This window comes from Pieris rapae, chromosome 12 (genome assembly GCF_905147795.1).
Source record: "Pieris rapae chromosome 12, ilPieRapa1.1, whole genome shotgun sequence".
Taxonomy (NCBI): Eukaryota; Metazoa; Arthropoda; class Insecta; order Lepidoptera; family Pieridae; genus Pieris; species Pieris rapae.
The window spans coordinates 208,257-219,076 of record NC_059520.1 but is presented as its reverse complement, the minus strand read 5'-3'; the positions used below and the strand labels follow the sequence as shown (position 1 = coordinate 219,076).

The following is a 10,820-nucleotide window of genomic DNA, read 5'->3' as shown; positions in this document are numbered from 1 at the left end:
AAACAGAAAAAATCGAATGTCGATTTTCAAGGGTGATATATCGATTCAGTGAATCGACACAGTACTTCATATCGATTTAAAAAATCGATATTTTCTGCTCGAAAAATCGATTCTTCGATTAATCGATCTCAGATCGCCATTAGGGATGGCGATTCTTTACGAAAAAGATCGATTTTTAAATCGATTCGAATCGTAGTCTAATGAATCGATTCACGAAAAAATCGAGGCCTACAAAATCGATTCTTAAAAAATCGATCTTTTTTTCAAGTTTGCGTTTACAATGTAAATTTGTATCAATTTGACTAAAAACAAGATTAATATTGCAATTAACGGTATCTTATCAATAAAATCAGGGAATTCTAAAATAACAATTATTTTTATTACCGTATCAAACTATAAGATCAACTATAAAAAAAATAAGTATTTATATACTGAATGTTTTTATTGATTGCAAAAAAGTAAAAAATAAGGTAAGAGTTAAAAAAATAAAATAAGAGTAAAAGCGATAGTTTATTTTTAAAATGATAATGGGAGCTTTACTATTTTTTCTGTAAACAAGATGAATAATTTGATGCTTTGACGTTAAATAGATAATTGGACATAAAGTAATCGTGAATGAAGTATGAACACTTCCATCAATAAGAATTCCACATATTACTTATTAGTTATTTCAATGCTGATTATTCCTGTGTAAAAGTAAATTTAAATGATAATCACAACTAACAGAACAAACTGAAAATAATAGCGTCAAAGTAAAAAATAAGAAGCGCTTTACTTATTTACTTACCTACTCTCAATTAGTTATTATTTTGCAACAAACACTACATGAAAATCTGATGAAAATCAATCATGAAAATACTTATATTACGCTAATAACAGTATTCATTAAACGACAACAACAAATGAATAATGCAATATCAATCGTCACAGATTATAAATACATAAAGTCAAAGACTACAAACGTAACTTTTTTATTAAAGAGAGGCGAGTAAAGGATACTAAACATACAGCCATCTCGCGAGTTTATGAGTAGTTAACTCTTTAACCGGCAGTACTCTTATAATTCAGGCACATTCAACTAAATGCAAATAATTGTATGGTTTATACCAAAACAGAAAAAATCGAATGTCGATTTTCAAGGGTGATATATCGATTCAGTGAATCGACACAGTACTTCATATCGATTTAAAAAATCGATATTTTCTGCTCGAAAAATCGATTCTTCGATTAATCGATCTCAGATCGCCATCCCTAAACAAAGTCTTTAAATTTTTATATTTATTATATGCGATGTGTAATAATATTGTAAATAATTTAGTAATTATTTAACTTGGGCTGAATACATTCGAAACTTATCATGTTATGATCTAAATGTTTGTAGATTATATATAAAAACCCTAATAAAATGACATCCACTAATACGGAATACCTATTTAATTCCAAAATTAAAGTGAACTGTGTAATACGTACATAAATAACATAATAAACATTTATGTTGGTATTATCTGAAATAATCATTATTAAATATACTTAACATATACATTATTTTAATATTGTTTTTTTGAAGTATAGCAAAACTTAAAAATGGAGTATACTGTGCAAAATTTGGAGTACGCGGTATCCATATTTTATAATGGTGAACAAGAAGAACGTGCTAAAGCTCACACATGGTTGACAAACGCTCAAAAGGTTCCTGAAGCTTGGAACTTTGTGTGGGATCTCCTTCAGCCCACTAAGGTTATTCAACATTTAAATATATTAAGTATATTTTACTTTGCTGTTAGATTTACTTTCCAAAAGATTGAGACTTTGTATTATTGTATTGCAGGGCACAGTAGTGCAATTTTATGCTGCTACAACATTACATACAAAAATATTAAGATGTTGGAATGAACTACCAAAAGAAAGTCATGAAGAACTCTTGAACAAACTATTACAATCAGTTATGGCATATGCAAATGGACCAAAGATTGTCACTAATAGGCTATGTATAAGTGTAAGCATATGTTGTTGGTAAATAAAATCCTGTATTTCAATATAATGGCTATATAAATGTTGTTATAAATCCTAAAAATTTTGATAGTGCTCACGAGTTAACTTGTTATTTTTTCATTGCTCCATTCTAAAAAAATCAGTATTTCCCAATCACAAGTTTAAAATTTTGTCATTATATATATAATATATTAAAAAAATACTTTTATATATCAAGAATATTTACAGCCAGTTTGGCATGTTACAGCTGGATATTTAAAATGCATTAGTAGGAATATTGACTGTTAAAATGACATATATACAAATTAGAATAATAGGCTGCCACTATTTGTAATTATTTTATTTTGGTTTATATCTCACTGTAAATTAAATTTTCAGTTGGCTGCCTTTATCCTTCAACAAGAAACAATGGATCTAGCACCTATCCTAAGTCCATTAACTTCTCCACAAAACTCATCACTACTTCTTGAAGTTCTGACAGTAATCCCAGAAGAAGTATGTAGAAAAAGCTTTATTTGTTCCAATTGCTTAAACCTTTAAAAGCTTTGGTTGTTATTGATTACTTTTATCTGCAAGTAATTACCCCCAATAGCTCAAATCCTTACTCAAAGTTTTTATAAAGTAACAAATAAAACATAAAAGAATTTATGAGTATGCAATTTTTCTCATTATATTTTATGAATTTACTTTTAGTTTGGCAGTATGACAATGGGTTCTAAACGGCGTCTAGAAAATTTAAAGACTTTAAATAAATCCTGTCCCATGGTTGTAAATGATATGCTCAAGATTTTGGAAAATGTGTATAAGTAAGTAACATTTTTACAATAATTTTATAGAAATCCTTAACATTTATAATTTCTTCAAAACATAATCACATATTCCCTTAGTGACTGGAGCAGTGGGCCACCAAGTGAAGAAATAGTGAACTCATGGACGGTAGCAGCCACTTGCGTAGGAAGCTGGCTTAACGTGATCCATAATGAAGCTCTTGCTGAAATTTCTTATTCCATTACTGACAGAGCCCCCCTTATACGTGCTTTACAAATGGCTGTTCATGTATTATACACGTAAGTAAATAAACCACCTTTCTTATTAGTTCTTTATTGAAGATGTAATTAACTGAGTTTATAATATTTTGTCCCGAGTCAACGGTGACTTAATCGTTTTTAGATTTATTTAAACCCTGCTTCTCATATAATTTTTGGTTAATTCAAACGATAAATGGACGTAATCTATAAAATTACTATAATATAAGAATCAGTAAGTATAAAAATCTCGTTTCTCAACGTTTCAGTTTATTGAAAAATTAAAGAAGTATGAACACCAACTTGCTCTAACTTTAATATCTCATAAATCTTTATTATCAATAATTAAAAATTATCTGGATAGATTTTAGTTTTAATGAAGGGATAACACAAGTACAATTCGTATTAATGACAACCGAACCAACGCGAGTTAAAGCGCGAATATGATATTATCAGTAAATTATTTAAGTGTAAAAAATGAAAGATATTAGTCATATGAAATACTCATCAACAGTACAAATGGTATAGTCAGTGGATCTGCACTAGAAGCCTGTGAAGCGTGTTTGTCCGCAATACGAATAGCTGTCACACACGGAGATGCCTGTAACTATGAGAACTTTGGTAAAACCGTGATGGCCGACCTGGCGTCGCTTGTGGGGCCGGTGCTGGCGGCAAACAACGTCCCGGACTCGGTGAATGAGGTACTTTAAATTCCAGGATTCTTAGGAATGGGATGTGGGTTATTTGTTTAGTTATGATTAATGTTAATTCGATTGCAGGAGCTGGTATGTGCGATGGTGACTTGCTGCGTGTCAGTGTGCGAGACACACTCGGGAACGGTGGTGAAGGCCATCAATGCCGACGGGGAGAACAGTGCAGTTTTGCCACTCCTTCGTCTACTTCTGGAGGCTCAGGGGGCGCCAGGATATTACCCACTTCACGAGACCAGATCCAATTTGCTATTCAGCTTCTGGTACATTTTACAGGTACTTCTGTCACCAAGTTGTAAATGATTTCGATCCTAATTTGAAATTTTCTTTCTTGTTACTCACGTAAACTATCAACTTTCCTCCTTGCTCTCGCTTTGTATGTCTAAAAAGCACGTAAATATATTTTTTCAGGACGATCTCCTGGGAAGATCTGACTCGGAAAGTGCTGATAAATTGAAACCAATATGGAAAGAAGTGTTTTCACAGCTTTTAATGGCCTTCATCGCTAAATCAGAAATGCCGCCCGAGTCTGATCTGTCGCGTGACGATCAGGAACTTCTGCGGTGCTATCGTCAGGACATTGGAGATGCGGTTGTACGTATTTCTATGTTTTTGTCTCATTATTTAAATATTTTTGTAATAGACGCATTCACGACTGGAATGCATGTTTTTTCTTAATTCCCTACTAAGTACACAAAAACTACATCATAATCTTTACAGATGTATTGCTTCATGGTGATAGGCGACATGACCTGGGACATAGTGGCCACCGTCATGGAGACGGCCCAGAAGGAGTCGCGCCGCGAAGCCGCCTTACACGTCCTCAGTTCGTTGGCGGACGTCGCGCAGAACGATAAAGCGCCGGCCGCTTTGCCCGGTCTGTTGCGACGCGCCTTACAAGTCGTCGTCGAAACTCAGGACAAACGAACTCTAGAGACGGCTTTGGAGTGTATCGGTGAGTCGAGAATACGTCTCGAAGCGGAATCCAGATAAATATGGATTCATTCAGAAAATACAATACTAAGATACTGCTGGGTAAAGGTACGCACGCGACGTGGATTAACCTGATCGAGGGCACGTGCGACGGATACGAGGGACTGGGCGTGCAGTGCGTGCGCGCGGCGGGTGCGGCCCTCGGCCGGTGTCCGATGCCCGCGGCCCTGGCCCTTCGCCGCCTCACCACAGAGTGCGGCGACGCCGCTTCCTTACTGGTACAGGACATCGTACAAGCCGCTATGGTGAGTAAAAAGTCTCATTAAATTCAATCTCTAGACAGTTAATTAAAGATCGATATTCGATCAAGTCGCTAAAGTTCCGTCAGATAAGAAACGGAAAGAAAAGTTTAACGAGTTTCCTAAACGTTCATAGGCAACAAACCTAACCGAATCTAACTTACAATAAAACAAAACATTCGATCTTTAACAAATTGTCTAGAGATTCAATTAACTCTCTCATTTAACTACTTTACTGCGACATATAGATAGGCCGATACTTTGGTTCTCAATTGCTTGCTTGTTTGTGACATTTCAAGATAAATATATTATGTTCGAGTAGGTGTGTTAGTGAAATGCTACATGCGGTCAATAGTCATTGAAAATAACTGAGGGTGTAAGAATAAATCGATGCAATTTGATGGGATAACAACAGAGCGCGGAAAGCGTGTCCTACCCGTGGGTGCGTCGTCAGCTGACGTCGGCGGCGGGAGGCGCCCTGGCCTCGTGCGAACCCTCGGTCTCGTCTCCGCTTCTGCTGCAGCTTACGGAACATATCGCTCAACAGATCTCCTCACAGGTGATTCAAACTTGTATTTAGGGTTAACAATACTTGAAATCATAATAATTTATAAATGTTGACGTGCAGAAGTGTCTCGTCAAATAAATTTTTAAATCACAATTTGGCCACTCAGCAATGTTTTTTTAACAACTTTCATCCCTAAAACTTAAAAACTTCCATAACCTTTGACTGGAGAAAAAAATCATAAAACTTTTTTATATAAAATTTCTTTTAAGTATGTCTAACTTTTCGTAATTACTCGAAAACGATTTTTTTTTATCCTTACTGGGATATCGCATCGTTTCTGTATCGTTAAAACTATATTATATAGAAAATACAAACTTGTGGTCCGAAATTGATAATTAAAGATTTATTCAATTGGACCTATAGATGCCAATACGATGAAATAAGTTTTGATTTGATTCGAATACTTCTTAGTTCTATCAATGTCATATTAAATAAAAATGAAAACCTTTCAAAGGCGCCAGAGGGCGGCAGCGTATCAGCGGAATGTGCAGCGGCTCTGATGAGTGCGCTGTCGCGGCAGCCGCAGCTCGCCGCTGAGATGTTCCGAGGGCTTCTGCCCTCGCTCACTGTGCTCACCACTAACCCCGCCCTGGTTGAAGTAAGCCTTATTTCATATCTCATTAGTTTTTAAATACATATATGTAATCTAATTTTTGGCTCATCTCGTAATCCTAAATGATTTTAAATGAACTCATAACCGATATGCAGCATCGTCCTAATTACAGCCTCTGTTCCAAATCCTCAACAACACGGTGTCGGCTCTGATGGCCGAATGCGAGCCGTTCCTGGACGAGATCTCTCAACTCACCGCTACCGCCTTTCAACTCCACCCCTCTGCTTCGGGATTCGGACTAGTTGTATTCGTAAGTTTAAGAACCCACCAAATTTAAACTATACAAGGCGTCCCAAAGTTGTGGTACACGAAGGAAAAGTATATACCTTTAAGTATATACCTACATCTGTCGACTACAGCAAAGCTTTCGACTCTTTGGAGCACCCATGTATTTAGAGAGCGCTAAAAAACCAAGACTCAGACTCATCGGAAACGTCTTCAGCCAGTGCTCGATTAGGGTGAAGCTGGAGATGCTGGGAGAATCATTTCCAGTCATAAAAGGAGTCAGACAGGGAGACTCAAAGTGGCCTAAGCTCTTTAATTGTGTGTTGGACGAAGTCTTCAGGAACCTACACTGGGAAGATAGGGGCATAAACATAGATGGAGAAAGGATCAACCATTTGAAATTTGCAGATGGCATTGTTCTCATAACTGACAACCCAGGATCACTACAAACCGTGATCCAAGACCTAGCAACAAAAAGCAAAGAAGTGGGTTTAACAATAAACAAATCAAAAACAATTTATATATTTTTGTAAACTTTCACTTTCTATAGATCAAATAAAGGCTTTAAAATTGAAATTTGAAACTAAATAAATGCTCAAAATGTGATTCTTCATTTCTTGCGCAAATCGTTTATTGCTTGTTGATTTTCTTATTATTTTATAGTTAATTCTAGTATCGCTTTTTGTATAGCATATCTTTCACGAATACTTAAAAGAAGAAAACTAATGGTGTAAGATGCCAGGATCTGGCCGGCCATCCAATCGGTCAATTTGCTCCAATCCAAGTATGAAAATTGAAAACATTTGTTTGGAAAATCTGCTGCTCTCCGACTATTATGAGCCGGAGCTCCAACTTGTTGGAACATGAACTTTTCTTGCTCCGCCTTATCTACGATATACACGGTACTTTCTCTTTATGTCCCATAACTTTGGGAGGCCCTGTATATTGATAATGAAATAACATCGATATTTTCACCAGGTAATACAAATGGTCGGCCCGGAGTGTGAGAAAGCTAACCGACTGCTGAACGGTTGCCTGCGAAGGCTCGTGGAGTACCTGACCTCGGAGCAGGCTAAGGGAGCCCGACCCGACCTCTTCGAAGCCCTATTCCATGGCCTCTACACCCTTACTAGGAAGAAGACGCATCATCTCGAGTGGATTGACAGCTTGATGCCGGAATTGATGAATTTGGGTGATTAGCTGCCCCTTTCGACTTATATGCCTTCTATGTCCCAAACAATTTGATTAGACCTTTATCACACTTAAAAAGCCAATCAACCAATTACAATACAGTATGTGGTCCCTATAACACTTAGTTTTTCAAAGTAGATATGCTCGTGGTGTTACTACTTTCAAGGCCCTTTTTAACAGTTCAAAATCGTTGTGTATGTATGTTGAGTTACTAATACTAATATAAATAAATAAAATGTTGACTGTAGCTAAATTCAGGATGTCGGTCTTTTGTGACTGTGCGCGCACATGGATTTTTTTATCTCTCAGCATTGTCTTTTAACACGCCAAAAGTATAACTTCGTAAAATGATGTTGTTACAGCATTTCGTGCGTTAGTCGTGCCGGAAACGCGCGCGATTCGAACGGCGTGCACCTGGATTGGGTCGTTGGCGACGCACGGCGTGCAGGCGTTGAGAGATTTCGCGCCTGTCGTCATGCGAGCCTTAATATTCGCCATCAGTGAGTATTCATAATAAGCTAGAGTTGAATATTATATGGAATAAGAGACGACAGTATAATTTCAAACAAAATGGTTTTTTTTATTGATTCTTAACTACAAGAATTTTATCAAACAATGCATATTCTTCGTGCTTACGTTTAGTTGGAAGCGATACTCAAATTTTACATATACATTTACTTTTACTGTTCTATTACGTTAAACATTACGATTGTTCGCATTTAACGTGCTACGTACATACGAGGGAATAAATATTCTGACCTGTTTATTTCGACGGAAGCGAAGGAAGAGAGATTTTGCAATAAATTGTTCTTCAAAAAGTAGCTTATCAACATGTTTCCCATTAACAGGTTGCGAAGGGCCGAGGGGCCAGCTGGAGGCGATTACGGCGTTAGTGATGTCCATGAATCGAGTGGCTTCCAACCCTCACGAGTTCAAGGAATGGCTCCGTCGGCCTCTCGCAGAGCTCGACTTCCCTTCGCCTTACGTCTCGCCCGGTGATAAGGAAAAGTTCGTGGAAGCTGTCATCAGGTGAGAATTACTTTTGTATTGAATTGTGAGTGAACACACTGTTCAAGTACTGGAGGGAACAAATACTTAGTGCTTAAAAATATACAGGTAAAGAAAAGAAAATTGTCTGTACGTGAATGATGGCTGTCTTCTCCGACTGCCTCGTCTCAAACCACAAATATTAATTATTCTGCAGCTCCGTAATTTCACGACAATGTAACCACATCGCAATTAGCCACATGTATATTTTTGTTGTAAATAAAGGGACCTTCGAAGATTCATGGAGAAAGTAAGATGTATAAATAAATAAATCGTTTATTTGCAAAGAAAGATGTGCATTTAGATCAATTAATTATAAAAATCTAGCACAATCAGCCATATAAAAATAGGCATACGAATGTCATACACTTATTAAGAATATTAACAATGTCTTAATAATGAGTTGAGCTATTTATAATGTTTGTCAAACTTATGTCTAAATACTCGGCTAAAGTGGCAACATGCATAATTGCTTGTGATGTGTCCAGTTGAAACCCATCAGAATTTGAAGTCAGCCTAATCTCTTGGAAGTAGTTCTTGGCGAACATTTTGATTGGTTATTATGAAACGATATCTGTTTTGCAGAGAAATAAGCAATAAGCGGCGTGTGCTATATGCGATGCGAGAGTTTTCTCTCGCGTGCCGCGGCCTCGCCGCCACCGAGTACGGGCTTCAGTGCATCGCCTCCAAGCAGTTGGTCGCCTGAGCGCTCGTCTTCCGAGTCTACTTCCCGACTTCTTCGTTACTTAATAGTATTTTCGAGTAAGTTTTCTAAAAATGATCTGAGACAACAATTTTGACAAGTGTATTCAATGACGTTGTTATAATTAGTGACGCGCCTGTTGACATTTAAGTTTATTCTAGGAAATTTCAAATATTTACAAGAGAAATTCTAACTCGACATTTATATTAGAATCTTCAAATTGGACTAAACATTTGCAATGTATAATGTTTATCTATACGATAACTTAACTATTGACACTAAATTCTATCATTCGACAAAACTATCACTGAGAGTCTGTGATTTAGCAGTAGATTTGTATATAACCACTGTACATGTTAAGTTTATGCTTTATTTAATAAAATTGTTTTAATGTCCGTTTCGTTTTTTTGTCATTCCTTTATTTGCACTTAATGTGACGATATAAAAATACATAAGGTTTTTAATACATATCTTCTATATACAGAGGCTTACGAACAACGTAGAAATAGAGCGGTCTGTCACTACGCCGCCTACCTTGACTAAATTAAGTCGACAGAAATACAAGTGAACTGTACAACATACGAATACGCTATCAATAAATATAAAATGCATTTAATACATTTAGCGAATACGCATTAATCGAACGCACAATTCTGACCCGAACGCTCGCGTTCAAGTATTACGGTACGCAATTTTTAATACAGTTGCTCAAAAAGCGGCATATTGCAGGGAGGTATAGCGTTCGGAAAGAGGGCTATTACACACTCGTGCGTTTTCTTTGCCAACTGTCAAAACAATGTGTATTAAAAAGAAAAAACCAACCACGAAGGTTTTATTAAAAAGATTCATAGAAGTTTTTATGATATATGATTTCTAAATATTATAATAATTGGATTCAATAAGTTCGGTTAGGTTTCTTTTCATTTCATATCAATTAAAAAAATAATAAAAAGAATTTTATAATATATGCAAATACGTATTTTTAAAAAGTTTACTAATAATTGGATTCAATAAGTTAGGTTAGGTTTATTATATTTCATATCAATAAAAAAATATTAAAAAGAAAAAACTAACCATGAAGTTTTTACTAAAAAAAATCACAGAAGTTTTTATGATTCATGCAAATATTTTAAAAAGAAGCTACTATTTGTTTAAATATCAGATTTAATGATTGGACTCAATGAGTTAGATTTGGTTTTCTTTCAATAAAAATAGTCTACTGAAGAATTGGCTGTATGGGCCAAGTTCCCTTTGCCAGAATGGGTGAAGAAAAGAAAAAACAAGCTTTGCTCATATTCTTGCGGTTGGCGCCATTTTCCAAAAATGTTCTTTCGAGTTGAGTTATTTGTTGCACAAAATGAGTAATTTCGACGATACTTTATTTGAATGAATATCACCCGAACGCAGTATAATTGCATAAAATGCTTCGGAGAACAATTTACCGGAAACATATAAGTCGCTACATATCTACGTGCAACGAATTTATTCCGTAGAGAGAATAGAAAAAAGCAAAT

The 10,820-nt window shown here is 36.0% G+C and overlaps 1 protein-coding gene across 2 annotated transcripts; it reads left to right on the top strand.

Moving 5' to 3' along the window:
• The first annotated feature begins 817 nt into the window (after positions 1-817).
• Positions 818-9,701, top strand: LOC110995861 (importin-13). Of its 2 annotated transcripts, none has more exons than XM_022263228.2 (18): positions 818-1,494; positions 1,573-1,737; positions 1,829-1,996; positions 2,371-2,487; positions 2,686-2,798; positions 2,880-3,059; positions 3,532-3,718; positions 3,797-4,003; positions 4,139-4,321; positions 4,448-4,682; positions 4,769-4,965; positions 5,375-5,518; positions 5,982-6,125; positions 6,253-6,390; positions 7,344-7,557; positions 7,919-8,056; positions 8,405-8,585; positions 9,189-9,701. In XM_022263228.2, exons 2-18 carry the CDS (start codon positions 1,585-1,587, stop codon positions 9,307-9,309), a joined length of 2,820 nt encoding a protein of 939 aa, XP_022118920.2. In that variant the 5' UTR covers positions 818-1,494; positions 1,573-1,584; the 3' UTR covers positions 9,310-9,701. The 2 variants fall into 2 exon arrangements, with proteins under 2 accessions (XP_022118920.2, XP_022118921.2); XM_022263229.2 differs by having other exon boundaries at positions 1,568-1,737.
• The last annotated feature ends 1,119 nt before the right edge of the window (positions 9,702-10,820 follow it).